General features: G+C 40.7%; 2 protein-coding genes and 1 long non-coding RNA gene across 6 annotated transcripts; 2 read left to right on the top strand and 1 right to left on the bottom strand.

The window, feature by feature from the left end:
- The first annotated feature begins 1,562 nt into the window (after positions 1-1,562).
- ccna1 (cyclin A1) lies at positions 1,563-4,279 on the top strand. Its single transcript, XM_066699775.1, has 9 exons — positions 1,563-1,657; positions 1,881-2,067; positions 2,246-2,480; positions 2,643-2,761; positions 2,857-3,080; positions 3,218-3,422; positions 3,569-3,682; positions 3,806-3,939; positions 4,017-4,279. The coding sequence occupies exons 2-9, from the start codon at positions 1,894-1,896 to the stop codon at positions 4,063-4,065; spliced, it is 1,254 nt and encodes a 417-aa protein (XP_066555872.1). The 5' UTR covers positions 1,563-1,657; positions 1,881-1,893; the 3' UTR covers positions 4,066-4,279.
- Positions 4,280-5,582: 1,303 nt separating this feature from the next.
- sparta (spartin a) lies at positions 5,583-20,133 on the top strand. 3 transcript variants are annotated; one of them, XM_066699769.1, is made up of 9 exons: positions 5,583-5,666; positions 5,836-5,902; positions 6,847-7,676; positions 11,020-11,217; positions 14,465-14,597; positions 15,191-15,385; positions 16,279-16,437; positions 16,763-16,853; positions 18,475-20,133. In XM_066699769.1, exons 3-9 carry the CDS (start codon positions 6,849-6,851, stop codon positions 18,662-18,664), a joined length of 1,794 nt encoding a protein of 597 aa, XP_066555866.1. In that variant the 5' UTR covers positions 5,583-5,666; positions 5,836-5,902; positions 6,847-6,848; the 3' UTR covers positions 18,665-20,133. The 3 variants fall into 3 exon arrangements, with proteins under 3 accessions (XP_066555866.1, XP_066555868.1, XP_066555867.1); XM_066699770.1 differs by having other exon boundaries at positions 5,592-5,640; XM_066699771.1 differs by lacking the exon at positions 18,475-20,133 and adding an exon at positions 17,596-18,341 and having other exon boundaries at positions 5,586-5,902.
- Positions 19,637-21,342, bottom strand: LOC136746907 (uncharacterized). Of its 2 annotated transcripts, none has more exons than XR_010816441.1 (3): positions 21,206-21,342; positions 20,543-20,663; positions 19,637-19,806 (listed from the first exon to the last, which is right to left on the bottom strand). It is a non-coding gene; the product is annotated as an uncharacterized LOC136746907 (long non-coding RNA). The 2 variants fall into 2 exon arrangements; XR_010816440.1 differs by having other exon boundaries at positions 20,543-20,640; positions 21,206-21,341.

Here is a 21,342-nt window from a genome sequence, read left to right as displayed (position 1 = left end):
CTGAGAACAAACCACAATATATGACTTCATTGAAAGAGTGAAAATGTTAAAATGGCAATATGCCGGACTCATGGCTTGAAGAGCAGATGAAAGATGGACAAAAGAAGCTATAGAATGGATCCCGATAGATGAAAAACCACATATAACATGTGAAGCAGAAATATGAAGAAAATATCTTGGGGAGATCTTTATCCACCAGTAAATCTATAGAGACTGCTGCTGCTCTTGATGATGATATATACATATCTTCAAGGAACATATTTGTGAATCTAAATAATGCTCAGAGAGAGAGAGAAAGGTACAGTACAAGACGAAAACGTTATCAGTCTCCATTTAATAAGGAGTTCCCTATGATTTATTATGCTGCCAAAGAACATCTTTTGCATTTTATCTTTCATTCTTGTGTTTTAATGTAATATAACATTACCATTTAATCTTTCTTTCCAATCTCAGCTCCTCTGCTGCAGCTCTGAAGTTAAATACAAATTTTGCATTTCTTTTCATTCTATTTTAAAATGGTAATATTTTCTGTTGCAGCGTACAAAGTGGAAATATTAATACAAATTACTTTTTTAACGAAAGGCTTCACCAAAGGATTGAAATAGTGTCCTAAAGAGTTCCTTTCCCCCTACACATCTTAACAAGAGGACCTCATTGATAAAGTTCAGAAAAGAAGGCAGATGGCCCTACATTTAACAAGACTAATATGTATACACTGAAAAGTGGAAAAAAGTAATTTCTCCTGACTGAAAGAGTCTATTTCTTCCCTGAAGCTTTCCAATGGTTCTTAATAAGAATGTTCATCCAGCATGCATAATATGTTAAAATGAATGCAATAAGCAAGTGCCACTAAATCTAATAATATACGCTATGGTGGTTTTTCTAGTTAGCTTCCTGAAATGTGTGTGGAATAAATAAAAATAACACATAGTCTTTCAATGCTGTATAACGTTTTCTATTCCCTGCATTCAGATATGCTGTAAACGATATTTAGAAGTGTAGAAGATGGTAGGCTATTTAAAAAAAACAAAAACAGGAAGATTGTCACGTGTTTGAGAAAATGTATATGAATTTACAGAATGTCAGGTTAAGATCTGAATAAATATTGCTATGACTTTTAAAATTATAATTACGACATTTAAAAACATTAAAGTTATAACCAGTTACTACAATGCACAACATACACGTATTTAATTATTTATCTACGTTTAATAAGAAGTGGCTAATTCATTGCAAGCTACGGTAAAATGAAGCAGTCATTTCATACTTGAGGCTCCCATGATGCATCACACACTGCTAAGAGATGGTGGAGATTTGCGAGTAGATGGCGCAGATCTGCAGAATCCCTCCGACCCCATTGGTGGAGCAGCGCAGACAGGGGCAGATCTGCGTGCAGCTGATATGTGCGGGTTCGACACGCTACGGCGCAGGCGCGGGGGCGGATGCGTCGCTGTTGCCATGGCGACGCCTCCACGTGCTCGCGTCGTTTAGCGCTGATGGCGGGCACGCGCCTGATTGACGGACGCGCCGCAGCTGCGCCGGTTACAGAGCGCTATATATACCTGCAGGAGGGGGTGGGGGGGCACAGCGAGTTTCCTTGATTGTCACCTGCGGGGGTTGTAGGGAGTGCATTTGTTAGAGCCACACACGAAAGCAGGTTTGGAGGTTTTTAAAATTTGTTTTGGTTTGAAGGGCCCGTCCGTTTAGAAGTATGTGATGTTTATCTCGTCCTCGGACGCTTGCAGTGGAGATCGTGTAGCAGTCCGTCTGTTTTAATGCATGGAGGCAATTAGCGCAGTCGCAGGTCGCTTAGACGGTGGGTACGTTTTATTCCCAGGTTGCATCAAGCGTATTAACCAAGTACCCTTCCCTCTCTTAAGCTGGTCGTTTGAGATGAACTTTAGAAGCATGATCGCTGGTGCACGTCGCAGCAGCCAAGAGAAAATGAATCTGGCAGGACTGAGCCAGGGGGATGCTGCTCGGTCTCAGGTGGCAGCGAAGACAAAGCTAAGAACTGTGCTGGGGGTCTTGAGTGAAAACGACCAGTGTAGCCGATCCTTTGGGCAGGTAAGGGGTAGTCTTGGATTTCTTAACCATGTATTGGATGGCTTGCAAAGGTTTGGCTTCCATACTAAATCCACTTAAATCCCCACTTTGTTTTATAGTAATTGGGTGGACACTACTGTAGAAACGCCTAACTGCAGTAAATGTTTTTTTTTTTTTTTTTTTTTTTTCCCCCCCCCAGTGCTCTCTGCTCTCCAAAAATGGATCGGTTCTGGATAGTGCATTCCCTTCAGCCCATAACCCTGCTTTTCCTAGCTATCCTTCAACCTCCAGCTTTGAGATCTTTGTGGAAGGCTCCTCACAGTCTACCCAGTCCCACTCCAGCACAAGTGGGGAAGTGGTGCCTTGGATGCATAATGAAGATGACTCTTTGCTGCAGCACAAGGAGTTCCGTCTCTTCTTGGAAATTAGTTCGGGTAAGCCAGCTAGCCACTGGTGCCATGTTAGTTTGGTATTGAAGACTCCATATTTGTTCAGGACCTAAGGAAGTTAAAAACCTTGATTTAAAACAATTTGGTGTGGGAGCCCATCTTGCCATTCTGTAATGAGCTGCAAGTTAAAGGCTGTTGTATTTGCAGGCTCCTGTATGGATGCTTCCATGCAGTCTCAGCCTGAGGATGATCATTTGATGCCTCCAGATGTACTAGCTGTGCTGGAATACTCTGAGGACATCTACAGACACTTGCGGGAAAGTGAAGTGGGTGTACTTCTGCTACCTTCTCTATACTGTGTGCTGTGCTAGGGAAATTGGAAGCTCTTTCAACCCTCCCCTGCTTTCTATGCATTGCTTAGGTCAAACGCAGACCAAAGCCCGGCTATATGAGGAAGCAACCAGATATCACAAATAGTATGCGTGTGATCTTGGTGGACTGGCTGGTGGAAGTTGGGGAGGAGTATAAGCTGTGCTCGGAAACTATCTATCTGGCTGTGAACTACCTTGACCGGTTCCTGTCCTGCATGTCAGTCCTGCGAGGGAAGCTGCAATTGGTGGGAACTGCAGCGGCCATGCTTGCCTCGTAAGTGAGTGGGCACAAGCCCATGCCCAATCAAATGCTGAACTTCAAGTGTACTTCTATGCTTGCCTGCTGGGTGATTTGGAGACTGGGACTTAGTATATTGCTAACCTCTAACTAACAAATTCTGTGCTCTTTAGAAAATATGAAGAGATCTATCCCCCTGAAGTGGATGAGTTTGTATACATCACAGATGACACGTACACCAAGAAGCAACTTCTGCGGATGGAACACCTGCTCCTGAAGATCCTGGAGTTTGATCTGACTGTACCTACAACCTATCAGTTCCTAAAGCAGTTCCTGGGGATCGAAGCTGTCTGCAGCAAAACTGAGAACCTTGCTCTGGTAAGCAGGCTTTATCCCACTTGCATACTAATGTATGCTTAAATTTCAACGGTTTGCTGGCTTGCCCCCCCCATTATTCATTAACAAGTGTGTTCGATCCTCAACATATCAATGTAGTAATGGACTTTTGTTTTCTTCACTTGTAGTACGTGGCAGAGCTAAGCTTGCTGGAAGTGGATCCATTCTTAAAATATGTTCCATCAAACATTGCTGCTGCAGCATATTGTCTCTCTAACTTCACACTCAATGGGGAACTATGGGTAAGTCTCTGCTCATAAATGTACCCCCCACCCTCATGTAATGTTTTTTGTAAGCCTTTTTGAGGGTGTTTGTGGCTTCTGCATGCTTCATCTTATGCGAACTGTTCATGCTTCTTCCAACAGCCTGAATCCCTGCGTGCTTTTACTGGATACACTATATGGGAGATATCTCCTTGTCTGAAAGATCTTCACAAGATGTACCTTGGTGCAGCAAGTTGTCCACAGAAAGCAATAATGGAAAAATACAGGAGCTCAAAGTAAATTGGCTTTTTAAAATAAATAAATAAATAAAAATGGAGACTTCTTAAATGGTAATTGTATCTTCTCTTTTCAGGTACTGCAGTGTGTCCCTAATAACTCCACCTGATAGTCTGCCATGTTAAGACCTGCTTTTTGGAGCATCTGTATGAATGGGAACAAACTTGGCACTTAACTCCTATCAGCTGAAGAGTTGATTTTTATTTATTTGGACTCCTTAATGTATGCAGGACATCTCATGAAATCTTTTTTTAACTATTTTTATATGACCAATGTTTAGGCTAGGTAGTTCATCTTGGGTGTCTATCAAGCTAACAATAAATGTTTTTATTCAAAGTGTTTCCTTTTTTTTGGTGCAGAATTAATTTGACCTCATTTTAGTGTAAGCAATGTCTTATACCCTTGTATCATTAACTGAAAAGTCCAGTGTTTTAATGGGTTTGCCATTGCTATTTCCCATTGTGAACTGGCTTAATTTCAACCTTGCCTAGATAAGCAATATTACAATTGTTGAATGGGGACCTTCCCTGTGAACATGACAGGCATAAGCACAAGGACCAGATTATGTTTTAAGATGCTATCTTGAACTCATCCCCTGCTTAACAGGCAGAGCTTTGTGTCGTAGCCATCTCCGATTATGGATATCTTGCACAGTGACATGGTTTAACCTTAATTAGGAATTCCTCTTTTAGAAGTCCAAAGGTTGTCCTTTGACTTCACCACTCACTCAGTGAGCTAGTTTTGCATGTTGCTAAAGATGTGTGCCAGACACCACCAATGTGAAATTTCAGATTCAGAATTAAATACTGTGATTTAAATTTAAGCAACTTACCCATGAATTTGGTGATATGGTTCTGGGTCTTACCATGGATGCTTAAGCAGCAGCAGACCTCTCTGGGATTTCGTCAGACTTCTGGTTTCAGTTAATGTGCAGTGTAATGTTGCTGGTGTTCATATTGCGGACTCTTTAATCCAGTAGCTATTCTAAAGTTAATTTGCAAATGGTTGCGGTTTGTGGGTCATAGGTTTTCCCCCTAGAATTTAAGTTTTAGAAGACCTAATGTGACTTTTATATATTTAGTGGAGGAGAGGCCCTTTAGACCACTTGACCATGTCTGACCTGTGCATAATTCTATACAAATATAAGCCACATTATTTTCCTAGAATTGGGGAACGCTTAATCCAATGGTCTCAAATACAAGGCATATCCTATCTGTTTTTATTTCTTAAATCTGATCATAGACGTACACTAGAGTTTCTTGATGTAAGCATAAAACAGTTTAAATCTGATTCAAATTATATAGACTAATCAACTTTCATTGTGTCCACTTCATTCATAAACCCTAGCACTTACTAAAATATTCTACCCAAGGTATCGAGGTGGTTCATCGGAAACTCGTCGGAATAAACTTTGCAATGGTTTTCTTACAGCGACAATGTGTCTCTGCTAATATCCTATTACAAGTAATACGACTAATAAACATGAACATAATCTGTTCTCACAGTAATGTATTCATTTCCGACTCGCAGCCAGCACCGCATCCTCGCATCAAACGAGGAAAGGCGGCCCTCTAGTGGTCGCTTCACATTACGCTCCAAGCCGGGGCGGTATGTCCCACTGGGCTTCCCGTAGCAAAGAAGGCTGGAACCTTCTTATCATATCAGAACAGGTGATGCGGGGCATATGATGTTCAACGAGGGTAATCATATTAGACGCAATTAAGAGGTTAGGATAAGCAAGACATCGCTGTAATCTCAGTTTAATGGTGAACCGTGTTTTATGTGGGATCAGCGCGACTGCCTGTAGAGACGAAGGGTATTTACAGTTTTGCGACAATGTGGAGGATCATGTGACGTTGTGTTTTCAGACCGGAGTTTGTTGTTTCTGTCAACAGGTATAAAGACACGAAGTGACTCCGGATCGATACATTGTGGATATACAGCGGGTTTACCCTTAAAAAGGTATTGTATTAATATTAAGGACGGTTTCATGGTTTTACTGGACCTCGCTGTAAAACAATATTTGTTTTTGTTCAAAGAAATGTGTACTTTCGTTTAGCCTAGCTTTTAGTAATGTGATTACACACATCTGAAAAAGCCAACATCACAAATGGAAGTTTCTTGGTCATATACAATGTCCTGATAAGTTGTTAAATAGTTCCAATACGGGAGAAATTCAAATTAGATTTGAATGACGGAATATCGGAAGTTTGTTCTTCTTATTATCTTAATACTGATTGTACTCTGCTACATCACAGTGTCAATTTAGTTGATTTCCTATAGACGTCCAAATCTACGCTGTAGTTATCGCAGCGTGATCAGTACTGTAGACAAACCCAACTTACACTGTAAGTTACAGTGACCTAAGTTATAACGAGTGAACGTTTTAGTCTTTCCAAAAAATCAATGTTAATTGAATTGCTAGCAGTAGTGTTTTGAGTCCCTGCTTTACCCTGAGCCAGTTGCCACGCTTGTTGCATGACCGCAATCCATTATATTACTCGGGTTTCAAACTGTGCCTTGATTTGTGAAATATTTTACATGATGAAAATTGTTTTCGCTCTCTCTCTTTCATCTGAGGTGAAATATCGGAGGCATTTCACACCAGCTCAATTATCGATTAATGTAGGGAGAGGTGCCATACATTATTGATCTTTGTTATATTTTATAAACTATACATAGTTTTTTCTTATGACCTGTTTCAGCCATAACTGCTCAAAGAGAAGAAAGAAGACTCCCTGCAGATTGAGCAATGTCAGGTTCTGCAGGCATATATACTGGATATTCCAATGTTACATTACTTGGCGTATGTTTGCCCAAGCCACAGTTTAAAATTATGCACTGAAGTTATCCAAAGTGCAATATACACAATGTTTTTAATGGCTTTGTTTTTTAACATCTGTCAGGTATGGAAAAAGCTAAACCGGAGGAGTGCAATGATGCCCGGCTGCAGATCATCAAAGAGGGCTACCAGAAGGCCTTTGAGTTCATCAACATGGGGCTGACGGAGGATGAGGCCGGGCACAAGGCGGAGGCCCTGGCGCTCTACAGACAGGGGCAGCAGCACCTGCTCATGGCGATCAGCATTCCCTCCCAGGGGCCCGAGTGCACGGGGCCCATGTGGGAGTCAGCCAAGCAGATGCAGCAGAAGATGCAGGAGACCCTGTCCAACATTACCACTCGCCTCCGCATACTGGAGCCTGGGGAGGCCACCCCAACCCCGGGCATCTCCATGGGGGTGGGACCGGCCGCCGGATACTGTGGACAACTGTACCCGCAACTGCCTTTGAAGGAAAAGACAGATAGACCACCTGCGCCAAAGGTCCTCTTCCCTGAGGGGCAGCCTCCCGGGGCTGTAGGTGGGGCTCCCTTTGGTGCCCAGGCAGCTTACCCCTCACTCTCCCCCACGCGCCAGGGAGTCCCCGGCGAGCTCCCCCCGGCCTACTCCCCGCAGGCTGCAGACGGCCACCTCAGCATTTCCTACGGGACGGATTCCGGCGAGCTGTCCCTGGTCGGGGACGATTTCTACAGCCAGACGCCCAGCCACCCACCGCCCCTGCAGAGCATGGGGGAGGATGGGGAGGAGCTGCTGTTTATCCAGCAGGGCGTGCAGATCTTCTTCGTTTCACCTGAGGGTCATGTGAGTGCCCCTTCCTACCCGGGGCACCTGCGCATTGTCAAGTTCACCAGCTCCCACCCGGATGTGGCCCCCAATCGGCCCCCGGCATTCCTACAGGTAGGAGCCACAGGGAGGTGAACTGGTGATCGAGTGATAGGAGCTTAAACTAGGGCAGATGTACTTCAACAAGTGGAACCACTGAAGTACTGAATGTTTCTAATGGACAGTCGTTCTTATATTATTGACTAAAACTAATTATGGCTTCCAAAATAACCTAAAACGGAACAGCCTTTCATTTCAATGAAAGTTTTGGACATGTGGTTGCTTTATGGAACTAAACAAACTAATACAGAACTGTCCTTGGCAGGGGAAGATTGCATTAAATAAAGATAGGGAAGGGATATGCAAGTTAATCTGCAGGCTGTGAAAATGCACCGATTTGTCCCAGTAGGTTTTACATAAGAACATAAGAAAGTTTACAAACGAGAGGAGGCCATTCGCCCCATCATGCTCGTTTGGTGTCCATTAATAACTAAGTGATCCAAGGATCCTATCCAGTCTGTTTTTGAATGTTCCCAAATTGTCTCTTCAGCCACATTGCTGGGGAGTTTGTTCAGATTGTGACGCCTCTCTGTGTGAAAGTTTTTTCATCACAGCACTGGTTTGTAACTTTCCCTTCCCAGAAACATTATGCATAATTGGGCCTCTCTGCCACATCCAGCCTTGGGACCTGTTAAGACTGATTTGATATACAGATCTATCTATCGTTTTAGATTAGTTTTGAATGGGTTGTGTATTTATTATCCAAAAAGTATTTAATTGTCTTTACTGTGGTCTGAACTCTTGTCAGAAGGGAGCTTGTAATGTTCCTTGTAACGTGCAATATATTTTTCAAAAACGTCTTTTCTTTGATATTTTACTTAAGGATAATTACATTTCCTTTTTTCCCAATTAGAATGGTTCATATGAAGTAGCCTATATTCGTAAAGTATTCTAACAGTTTTCAGATAAGGGTTTTCAGTTTCCTGAAGGTTTAATCCATAACGCAATTAAAAGTCCTTTGATATTAATATGGAATTTGGTTGAAATTCAATTAACCTCACAAATACAGGCAATAGAGAGAGAGGGTATGATCAGTGGGCTTTTAAGATTGCAAAATTATGTTCAGTCGAAAGCCTTATTAAAGCTGGCGGCCAAAAATAAGGGGCATTGGAAATGTGATCCCCAGTGTTCTTCAGAAACCTCAAAATCAATTAAAAAAGAAAAACTGTAACTGATGCATTTGCATATCTGAGCTGCAGCCCTACCTTAGTGGTTTGACCGAGATAGATTAATCTTTGCCACATGTGCAGTATATTAACCTGGGTGGTTAATTTGAGTGCTGTTGGCAGGGAGCAAAATAAGGAAGTGTAGTAACTAGTCTGAAACGTTTTGTATCGTTTGGATGAAGGCATTGTGACTGTCTATACCTGACACACTGGCGAAGTTGACATTTTCCCCCTATGTGATTCTTGGCTCTCCCACTCTATACTAGGTGACCTTGAGGGATCATGGTAGGCAGTCAGTGTGTGGATGTTGTGAGATTTCTCCAGGTTTTGGTGTAGGTCAGAGTGGTTTTAAAAGGATGCTTGAGATGAGTACGGAGAGAGAGATCAGCGTGAATTTGGAGAAGCTGAAGTCTGGGAATCTAAAAAACATGGATGGTTTTCAACGCTTTGTGGGGGAAATTTGTATTTTCCGGTTCACTCAAAACAACTGTAAAGGTCTAAAATCTAGAAAGAGTTTGGGGAAGGAATCCGATTCAGATTGTTAATTTTAATTCAGTTTTAGGTTTGATTGGTTCAGAGGAACAACCAATGAAAAATTAGTTCTGGAACTATAGGATAGACAAATTGGCTTTAGAAAAGGTTGTCCTAGAAAACACTTTAATTTCCATAATCAATGTTGAGTATCAATCATCTGACAAGGAAAGATAAAGGCTGTAATGTAAAATATATAATTTATTTTCTGTTTTAGTTAGTCTAGTCCATTTCATTTTGTTTTAACCTGACAGATCTTTTCAGAGTGTTGCCCCATGTCTGTGCTTTTGCTCTGTCTGGTTGTGGAATGTATCACTCCCAGGATCGCAAGAGGCAGATGACTTCAATTCTTACTGCGTCACCAGGCACTGAAAAGGGGATGACTGTAATTATGTAACACATCTCCTGTTGTTTGCTGTGCCCTGAGGGACATTTTGAGGAGGATCCTCTGCAATTAGAATTGGAAGCCATTAGTTGCTGTTTGACTTCATTCTTGTTTTGAAGCCCGTTCTCCTTAATTATGAGCATTTGGTTAAGAAGTAATATATCTTGCAAATACATATCTTGGAGCATATATTCCAAGTCAATCCCCACCCTCCCCCCTGTACATGTATTGTTCTTCAAAATAAAACGAAACAAATACGTGAGCAAAATGCCGGCCTTTTGTAGACGGCACACAGTTTAAGGTCCGGGATGAACAAACTACATCTGAAAGCACCAAGTGGCATTTTTCTTCATCTGCAACATTTCAAGGCAGTAAACATAAGATATCAAAATACTAATATTTAGCTTATTCACTTTACAAAAAACAAAACAAATGGGATGCCTTTGCCACAGTTACACATTTTTTAAATATTTCTACTATTTATTCCACCCAAGTCTTTTATTCTGCCCTCTGAAGGAACTTGTCAACCCTGCTGTTGTAATCCATATCGAGGTGAAAGGGAACTGGGGCAAACTGTGCTGTTTTTGTTGTCGCAACATCATTTGAATCCTCAGGGTCACCAATAAATAACGCTTTAAATAATAAAGAACAGACACCGTACTATCTATCCACCTTAATGACAGCTCTTCCTCTCTGAAACCCGGTGTAACAGAGAGTATGCAAACATTAGGGTATCTTAAACTGTCCTTTAGCAAATGGTACTGCTGAATTTTGTTGTGTCATTCTCTTGGGGAAAAGTTTCCCTTTAAAGATGTTGTTTGTTCTCAGCGCAGCCTCTTTGCTGTATCCATTATTTGTGTGAAAGATCCAGAGTGTATCTGCCAAAGGGAAATGGGAATGAATTCGATCCCTGTTTTCTCAGGTTACACACACACACACAGACACACGAATGTTGGTCTCTGTGTGTTTATTTATATATTTACACTATATAATCACAAATATTGGGAAAAATCTAGCCCCTTACATTCAGTATGGTGTAGGTCCTAATTACCACAAACTGATACAGTGCCCTTTCCAAAAACCCAACCTTTATGTAGCAGATGGCCTCTTGCACAATGCAGTGGAGGTTGTCTCTTTACTGTGTAAACTATTTAAGCAGAGCCTTTTACATTAAAATAATATAGGCTAAATAAATGTTTTCCTTACTGTTATGTAGTTTAGAAATGTTCTCTCTAACATCTAAAAACGGTTTTGTTGACGTTTTGTTCCTTGGCAGGTTTGCGACTGGCTGTACCCATTGATGTCTACAGAGTCCCCCGTCCTGCTGTGTAACACGGGGGTTTACATGTTCCCTGACATGATGGCACAGGTCCCGGGGTCCTACGTGGGGGTGGTGCTCTCCGCAGAACTGCCTATGTCGGAGAGAGAGCTCTTCCAGGACCTGATGTCTCAGCTGACTGACTTAAGAGTGCAGGTAAGTTTAAATTTGTTTGCAGTTCTTCTTCAGGCATCACTGATGGAGTGTTTTGAGGGAAATCTCATCATTACCCTTTCCTTATCTTCTTGTAATGAGTCCTGGATTGAAGTGGTTCGCAACGCATTGTCTTGACGACTGCTTCTTTCTCATAAAAGAAACGCTTGGGGGTGGAAAATGAACCGTCACTTCGGGAACTGTTTGAGAGTTCATTAATACAAGCAGACAGTACAACATTAAAAGGTGATAAATCCTCTTAATGTTAATCTCGACAAAAAGGGTTCATTTAAACACACTATGTTAGAATATTAGAATTTTTATTTCTATTTTGCTCTTTAACTGTGCAGTTATGAATGTATCTATAAGTTGTAGTAGAAGCCCAATTAATTATCAAGTCTTGCAGTGAACTGTAACCAAAAAGCACAAACTTGATCAGCTCTTGGATTTAACAGTAAGTTACAGAGTATTTTATGTTGGCAAAATGTATTCTGTCTCACGCTAGAATTGTAAAGCCTGCAAGTCGAATTAGTTAAGCTAAGAACGGTGTTGTGTTATATACTAACTATGTATTTGCTTTGAACTGGGGTTGCGTACAGGAGTGCGATTGACTAGGTGATATTGACACTACATTGGAGTAACGATCATCTGTGTGTCTTTCTAGATTTCGGGTGTTTTTGAAAATGTAAACCGTTTGTTTAAAAAGGTACTAAAAACACTGTAACACCATTGAACTTCAGGCATTTGACCAAGTTGGCACACAACACCTGGTCTTAAGAGTGGAAAGGGCTTTGTCTATGGACAGTCTACCTCCTTCCACCTGGTCCCTGTTCTGACAGATCAAAAACTTCAGTCACAGGGGGTTTCAATTATGATCAATCTGCCAACCTAAAGACAAAACCCACACATACAACCTTAATCATTAAAAATAAGTTATACTATTGGCACATTTACATTTCATGGTTTGGCTTGAACTGGTTAAGTGTTATGATTATCAATAACACTCTTATACAGAAATAAAGATGTCTGTTTTGACAATTAAGTTGAACATTTGACCCTGTGACTTATTCAATCTAATGTGATTTTTTTTTTCTCTGAGATTATTTTGCCGTAAATCAGGCACTGTGTTTATAAAAAAAAAAAAAAAAAAAAATAACCCATACAGGACCTACTTTTTGGTTAACCTTTTCAAATTGGATCTCTTAATTTGAAATGCTTGAAAAGTCAGGTGGTGTTTACAGTAACTAATGCTTTTTGCTGGATGCTGCTATTCAAGTGAAGGTTCAAGTGAACTGAATTTTATAATAATTGTGAAGCAGCCTGCCTGCAGACAGTACTGTATGCAGGAATTGACTTAGCATTGGTGATCAGTTGACCGCTGGCATGTCAAGTGCAAAATTTTGTCTTTGTTGCCATGTAGGATTCTAACAATATTTGTGTTTTGCCAGGCAACCTTTGATTCTGTCCTACAAGAGTAGAATTTGTTATTTGTAACATAGGCGTCTGTGCATGTCACCCCAGCTGAGTCCATTTCTGATGCAGTACAGCAGCAACCTGCTTCTAAACTTAGGCAAGCATATCTGCAAAATGCCTTGATCAGCACACTTCAGGATTAGGCAACACCAAAGGTAATAAAACCATAATGCTTTTACTGATTAGGAAGAGCACTTATTTGTTAAGCTGCTGTAGTTCAAATTGAGACAAATCTGAATGAAATGCACACAGTAAAACCCCTAATGAAGGAAAATGTGTGTGAAGAGATCTATCTATCAGATCTTTCAAAAAAAAAAAAAAAAAAAAACAACCACCAAGTTTTTCTTGGCATTTCCTACATTTTACTTTCACATCCTATTAATTTCTCGTGTCAGATTCATTGCCCTACACCCGAAGGAAAGTCGTTCTTAATTTTGAATTTAAAAGTAGGTATAGGAAGGGAGATGGCTTTTCCACCTATAAATGGTGCTTAATATCTTATGTAGTCTAGGCGAGATATAGTTCCACAAACACTCAAGCATTCCTTCAGTAGATAAGATAAAAGATTAAAGGTCTTTTATATGTCCAAGAAACATTTATGTGATTGCCAATATAACCCCCCTCTCCTGTTAAACAATCTTGATATTGGACCCAGGTATAAAAAATATTTTGACACAGATAAGGTCAGGTTAGACTTACTGTGAGACAACTCCATCCAGAATATTAAAGCTCTTATTTCAAATGTTAAACCAAGCCTGAAATATTTTGTAGTGCGTTTGTTCTGTGTGATTTGAATAAGAATAATTCAAAATAAGAATAAAGAAATACACGATTAACATTTTTTGTACTTGAAAATCAATGCCGAAAAAAACAACAACAAAAAAAAACATTTGACTACACTGTCTCTGGTACAAGAACAGCTGGAAATTGTGCTCGTTTTGAAAGACAGGAGCGATGCTGTGAAAGCTGCCTGTTAGCAAAGTCCCAAAGGAGGGGGAGGGCTGACTCTCCCCGGGTCATGTGCAAACAGCATTGTATCGGCTGCCAACTTTCTGAGTTGAAGTGAAATGCAACGAAGTCTCTCGTAACCCCTATCAAAAGCCTGCTGGTACTGCAGTGGCCTTTGTCTCTTTTCTTTCTTGTAATGGCTTTTTTATTAAACAAAAGTGTCCAGCTGTTCAGGACATATTCAGTTTCATGTGTGTGCCAAATCACCAGTCTACAGATCTCTCATTACGAGATGTTATAGTGTCAACAGCACTGTCAGAAAGCAGACTTTTTCAAATGCAGAAGCACTTATTTGAAGTAGTCTTCACTTGAGGAAGACAAGACCCAGTCCAATGCCACTAGCAGGGTATTGAGAATTAGTGGGGAGTGTGCTTACGAATTACAATTAAATGATAAATAATGCCAGATTTCTCCATTACAGAAATCTATAGTTATGGATAATCCACTAAATGCTTAACTATTATGACTGTGCTTTAATTTTTGGGTACAGACCTTTGGCATAGCTTGGTATGGAACGTGCTCTTTCTACAATGTTAGTAGAACAGCTTATTTGCTTACCATAGGTTCTCCAGTAAATTTGGAGAGGGAAAAAAGATAATGTTATGGAACAAGTAATAAAGTACAGTAGTTATCATTTCTAATTTTATAGTCTATGCCTTTATGTTGGCCTAGTACTTGCCTTAGATAGAGCTTGTTAAGGGCAGTAGGTCTGGTGTCTGATGTAGAACTCTATCCTAACTCTTTGGTTCCTCCATGGCCGGCTGTGAAGGCCCCTGAAGAAGCAGCTGAAACCATCAACCTGCCCCAGAAGGTTCCTATCATACCGCCTGAAGTGGATGTCGAGGAAATGGAGAAGGCCCTGCCGGACTGGAGTGAGAAGGTCGCTCATGGCATCCTCACAGGTCAGGTCTATAACTCGTAACTCCCAGCACAGGCCCACTGGAGATCAGAATTGTATGTGTACCCATGTTAAGCAGTGTTGGTTTCACCTTGAAAATACTGACCCGGTATTCAACATCTACCAGGGCTGTGTTTGCCAAACTGTTATGGCATTTTTTTAGGACCCATTAATTTCCACAGGTATCGTAGATATTTTGTTGCAGCCATAATACATTTTTGCACACAATTGTGGTCCCAAATTTAAAAAAGCATTTGTGTGAATTAGTCAACCAAGCACACACATTAATATTCCCATAATATGCCCATAAATACATCTCGTATTCTGTTTTATACTATGTAATCTCCTGGGAATACCATTTGTATGTTCATGGAAGGTTACTTGGCATACTTCTACATCATTACTACTGTAGCTCAGGTATACATTTACAGGGCACTGCGGCAATTCTCTTGCAAGGGGTACTATATTAATTAAAGATTGATTGATTGGAGTTCTTGGCGGATATATTTATTTTTAAAGAGGCAAGAAACAAATAGTAATATAAATACATGATGTATCCGGTTACATGAAGGTTGTGTGCTCTTGCTTCTTGTGTAGGAGCGTCTTGGCTCAGCTGGGGTCTGGTTAAAGGGGCGGAGTACACGGGAAAAGCCATCCACAAAGGAGCCTCCAAACTGAGGGAACACATCAACCCTGAGGACAAGCCCGCCCAGGTCAGCCCCTCCGTGGCTAAGGGGCTGCACGTCGCAAAGCAAGCCACTGGGGGGGCGGTGAAAGTCAGCCAGTTTCTGGGTAAGGAGGGGTCTCTGTCGGGCCAGATGATTCAGCAGGGTCTACCCACGGGCCTTCATGTTTTTGTCAACTCTGCAAACACTGTCCAATCTGTCAAATCAGTCCACATCCAGGAAAACTCCTGCCTCAGGGTTTTGCTTTTGTTCTTTTTTTTGTGTACAGGGAGAAAAAGGTCAGGTTTGATCAAATATTTAAGCTCAATGATCAACTATTGTGTAGTGCAGGGTGGTAGTCAAATCTGTCCCGTATTAGCGATTTTGAGGACCCCCCGAAAAATCGCAGTATTTTTGAATCCAATGAAGCTACTTGTCAGAATTCATGCAAAATAAGTATTATAGCTTGAGTATTTTGGTTGCTGAGGGCTATAAAAATTGAAAAATTGTCCAACATTCATACTGTTGAGAGAAATATCAGTACCTGGTTTTGTTTTGTTTTTTAAGATGCACTGGGTGTGTGAATGAATATCAGAGGTGGTTTATGTGTGCCGACTCACTGCTTGCACTCGCTCACTGCTGTCGAGTCTGTTTTAAATATTCTCTTTTCTTCAGGGTGTATGAGTTGTAATCCTGCCCATACTTGACACCGTGTCAGTTCTGAAATGCAAGGGGGAATGAAGGGAAAATCGGTTAGCTGTGGGCTACAAGTACACAGAACATCCATTTATATTTAAGACTATAATTGAAAATGGCATTGAGGGGTTATGAACCTAATTGAATTCCCATCAGAGCAGGCAAAGTATGGATATCCCGACTGTATCCAAGGAGATTTTTTATTTAGTTTTTAATTGCTTGCCCTCTCCTGGCAACGACAGATCGGTAATCGGTAGCAGTTTAGGAGTGAGAATGCCAGGGGCTCGGCGGTGCGAGTGGTTCATTGCGTCTCTTGTGTTGCAGTGGACGGAGTGTGCGCCGTGGCCAGCTGTGTGGGGAAGGAATTGGCTCCCCACGTGAAGAAGCATGGCAGCAAACTGATCCCCGAATCCCTGAAGAAAGACAAGGACGGCAGGTCCAATATCGACGGCGCTATGGTGGTGGCAGCTAGCGGAGTGCAAGGTAGGTCTTAGTGGCTTGCGTTACATGGAGGAGAACATTTTAAAAATAGACGGGATAGGATCCTTGGATCACTCAGTTATTAATGGACACCAAATGAGCACGATGGGTCGAATGGCCTCCTCTCGTTTGTAAACTTTCTTATGTTCTTATGTTATCATTCTGTTTCCACGGCTCTTTAGGACCAACTGACAGCGCAAAAGCTCAAGAAATAGTGGTTACACAGACCCCTCAGTTTTCCTAACTCAAAATAGAGCAGTTGATCATGGGATATTGTAGGTTTGTGTGCATACTTTCTTAATGCGTTTTGTTTAATTGCTTTATCTAGGGTTCGCAACCGTGTGGACAGGCTTAGAAGTGGCTGCCAAGAATATTGCAAAAAACGTCACATCAGAGACGGTACACACTATTAAACACAAGTAAGTGCAACTTGATGTATGTTTTTTGCTAGGAGTCATAATCTTAATAGCGTGGGTACAATCACTCAGTGATGCATGGTAAATGTAAACAGTTTTTCCCCTGTATTTTGTAATAATAACAGTTCTGTTTTGCTGAGGATTTAGACCTAAACTTTAAGCATGAAATGGAGCCATGGGTTCAAATATATCAGTAATGAAAAGCACGTTTATTTCAGAAAGGGCCAGCAATAAGACCTTCAAATGGAACTATTGTTCAGCTTCCTGTTTCCTATTCTAAGGAGATAAGTGCATGTTTCCTTACTGTGCCTCATGCCTTTTTGTGGTTGAAGGATGTCTGAGCAGAAAGAAATCGATTTAAAAAAAAACAACCTAGAAAATACATTTGGCCCTTGACAAAAGTGTCCTCCAAAGTATTTCACATAATTGGCTATGGGTTGATGTGAACTGTTTTGGCAGCTCAGTGTTTCCAGTTCTTCTGTTGTTATCAGCCACAGCACACTTACAAGTTCACAGGATTGCTTTATTTAGGTTTCATGGCTCTTGCCTATCCTGTGCTGAGATCACATTGAAAGCTGCACTGTCAGATAAGTGAAGGAAAATGCCAAAGTTCACAATTTAGCCTTCTGTATACAGACCCCCCCATCGCTGCTTGTGTGACAGACATGCCAGTCAAAATCATCACCAGTGTTTTTGACAGCGTTGTCAGAATTAAATGCCTTTTTGTCCTTTGTTTATTTTCCAGATATAGAGGTCTACCAAACGACTTGTTAACTTAGACCTGTCTGGAGTTTACAAATATATACATTGATGAATAAAAATCAATCTCAAATCTCCTCCTAGAAATTGTCACCTGCATGCCTTCTCTTTTCCAAAAATTGGTGGTAACAATAATCTTAACCTTAAGTCCCAAACCAGTGAGGCGTCATAATTGAGTCACTATGTGGTTTGGGTCCTGAAAATCCACTACTGCACTAATTATAAGCTAAATATTGTTGCTAAGGAAATGGGCTGGGTGTTCAATGTTTCAATACTATTTTTCATTTTTTCCTTCTAAAACACTTTTTCTGCTAAATAAATTAACATGAACTCTTCTTTGATTCAATTCATCCAAATACTTTTATTTACCATGGAGGTGATTTCTACTTTCACATGGGTGAACACACATCTGTTCTCCAAACTTAATGTTGTACCTGTAGAGATTCATTACATGGTACTCTTGTGAAGAAAATGTAAGTTCTGCCGTCATATTTATTGAATATTAAAGGCAGAAACTTAAAGGGTTAATGTACATAATGGGGGGTGGGGAAACAATGTATGGTTTTTGTTGTTAATTGATCTATTTTGCAGACATTTGTGTTCCCCATACTACTGAACGATCTTTAATACACTCATCTGTGTAAGAAATTTCTACTGCCATGATCTACAACATTACGATCTAAAACACAAGTAACACTTCTACCAGAAAAAAAAAAGCAAATATGTTTACATTTAACTATTTCAATATCTGTGCTTTATTAATATTATTCTCAGCTTGTGGTTTGGGCTTCTGCACGTGGCTTGCTTCCCTGCTCTTCCCCTCTCCAGCACTTTCACACACTGTCCCTGATTATCCACGATTAAGGTACGGTGCTGCCGCCGGCCAGGCCACAGATAACGCCATGAACTCGGCCATCAACGTGGGGGTCACGGCATTCAACATCGACAACCTAGGGATCAAGGCGGTGGTGAAGAAGACGGGCAAAGAAACGGCCCACGCGCTCCTGGACAATTACAAGATTCAGGAGAAGGAAGAGAAAAAGGAGGGGAAGTAACCCTGCTCTCAGTACCACTCTAGTGCCCTTTACTTCTAGCCTTAATATTATAAAAGCAGTTAAAGGCTTATTTAATTTAGATTCAACAAGTGTGCACATGAGAATTCTAATACATTTGTTTACACTGCTACTTGAGGTCTGCTAGAAAGCACTTTAAAGTGACAAATACTGTATGGAAGAAAAAAAAAAGCTCATTTGGAAGGGTGGGGTGCAGTGTCATAGCCTTATTAGACTTGTATCCACATGCATCCCTATGAAGATGGGTTTTGAAGATTAATGATGCTCCTGTATGCAATATATATGCAGATTTTCTTTTTAAGTGGGGCAAAATTCCAAATGGTAGGTGAAGAAAAGTTTCCTTGTATTTATATTCTTATTACCAAATGTATTGAGACAAAAGACAAATACACACAGAGCACTTGTTCAGTGTTTTAAGGTGTGGACATGGACATTATGACTTATGCAGGCTTTTGACAGACATATTGATTTCTGTGCGCTCTGCCTAAAATGCCATTCCAGTTCATCCCAGATATGTTCCGTCAGGACTCGACACAGGCCATGTTGTTGTTCTCTTGCAAGCACTATGTTCGTCCTCTACCCCAGCTCTGTGATAGTGTGATATCATGGTGGTAGATGGACACCGACATCAAAAATGTCAACGGCTCCCATTAGAAAACAAACTAGCCAAACTTAAAAAAGAAAACCTCCACGCAGCACACGACCACTGCTGTGCTCCATTACCTGTGGTGATGAAATTCCTAGTCCGTGTGGGACACACAATGTGTGCTGTGGTGGATTCTGCCGTTTCTGCGACTATAAGCAATAAAAGATAAATCGGTGGTTTTGCTAGAGAGAAGCATGAACTCCTGCCAACCAGAAGTACGTCTTGTGTGTTCCTTGCAAAGTTGTCACGTATAAAATAACCACCATTGTATAGACTTGAAATTCTAAAAACAAAAAAGTTCTGCAAAGTTTTTTTTAAACTCACAGAGATATTTAATTTCCATAAACATACAAAGAATCCCATTACAAATATTTACAAAGTCTCTATGTGCTGATTGTCTGGGTTGTACACGGATTTAAAGGTCCAGGAGCTCTCTGCCACATTTCGCAGTTGCTACTCTCTCCAGACGAGACTGGGCCTGCAAATGAGAAATCCATTCATTCCACACTTGTAACTTATTAGCGTTGATTTGTATACTATACCAAAGATGATGAACTTGGCAGGTTATCTGATAAGCTTTTAAAAAACATTTTTTGTGGAGGCACATTAATGCTTTAATCCGACATCGACTGTAAAACATACAACATGTTCCCTGAAAGATTCCTTCCTGCAAGAGCACTCTTACTCATCTCTGACTAAACTAATCACTGCCCTCTATTTAAATGCACTTATTTAAAGAAGCATTGTAAAAATATCTATCTTTGCTGTAAGAGATAATAAACAGCATTGGTTTAATTTATGATCACCGGGTCTGGCTGGTCTGTTTTCTTTCACTTTTGACTACAGGATTGCTTCATATTGCAGGTGGATGCCATATAAAACAAAGCAAGAGCACCAATTATATCAGAGAAGAGTGTGTGTGTGTGTGTGTGTATATATATGCATGTCTAATAGGTTTCTGCACCAGACCAGTGTATGTGGCTCCCTGGTCTAGCAGTGAACAAAAGATTCAGAATAGTTAAGACAACTACAGATAGTGATTAATACAAATAATGAAATTGAAGGAGCAAATTGTTTTTGTGATCAGCAGAGGTAAAGGGAAAAAAAAAAAAGCTTACTACCAACAACAAACCATTGGGATGGGAATGATCAAATTAACTAACAGTAAAGCACAGAATAGTCTAACAATTAGATAAACCAGCAATTCTTACTACCTGGTCAAATGACTTGTTAAGTCTACTCAGGGCTAGATTTTGTTCCACCATCTTATTCTGGTATCCTGCAAGTTTGCTCGTTTCCTTCGAGAGTTTTTCTGAAAGAGAAATAGTTGATACCCTGTAAATGATGAATACAAAAAAGAAAGTGGGTTAATTGAACGGTGGCTCCATGTAGCGGCCAATGTGGGTTTCACCACAAGCGTGTCTGGTGTTCATTTTTCACCGTTTTCTTTTTTTAAGGAGACCGAATGTTTTAGCTGCTTTCCATTTATTTTTATTTATTTTTATAAATTACAATACTTCTACTTTAATGCACCTTGTTCACGAAACAAAGGCCGAGGTTAAAAATGTATCAATTCGCCATTCTGGACAGAAGTTGGAAAGTCAATTAGTTAAAGGATTGTTTCAAAACAAGTGGCCTTGTTGTCTACACTAGCAAAGTAACTCGTTTAAAGAATACTTAATATTAATAATACTAACTTTGCAATGACAACTTATAAATATAATTTGATTCCTCCGAAACACAAGTAGCCAGCCTTTTATACTACATAATACAGTCTGCCATGGCCTGACGGACAGTGTATACAGTCTCATCCCATCGTATTGTCATCTCAGAAAGCAGCCAGTTAGAAAAGAGAGACTAAAACAAACTACTAGTACCCATCAGCTCAGCAATGGCTGCGTATCCAATCTTCGCCTCTTCCGAGCCACGGTCCATTGTCTCCGCTTGTGATCCGCGGCGACAGACGGGTCCGACTGAGGGATGAAGAGGCGCGTCGTCTTCACACCGCGCACGC

The sequence above is a fragment of the Amia ocellicauda genome, chromosome 3, assembly GCF_036373705.1.
Source record: "Amia ocellicauda isolate fAmiCal2 chromosome 3, fAmiCal2.hap1, whole genome shotgun sequence".
In the NCBI taxonomy this organism is placed as follows: domain Eukaryota; kingdom Metazoa; phylum Chordata; class Actinopteri; order Amiiformes; family Amiidae; genus Amia; species Amia ocellicauda.
Note: the sequence above shows the minus strand (reverse complement) of the source record. Positions and strands in the feature narration are given on the sequence as shown.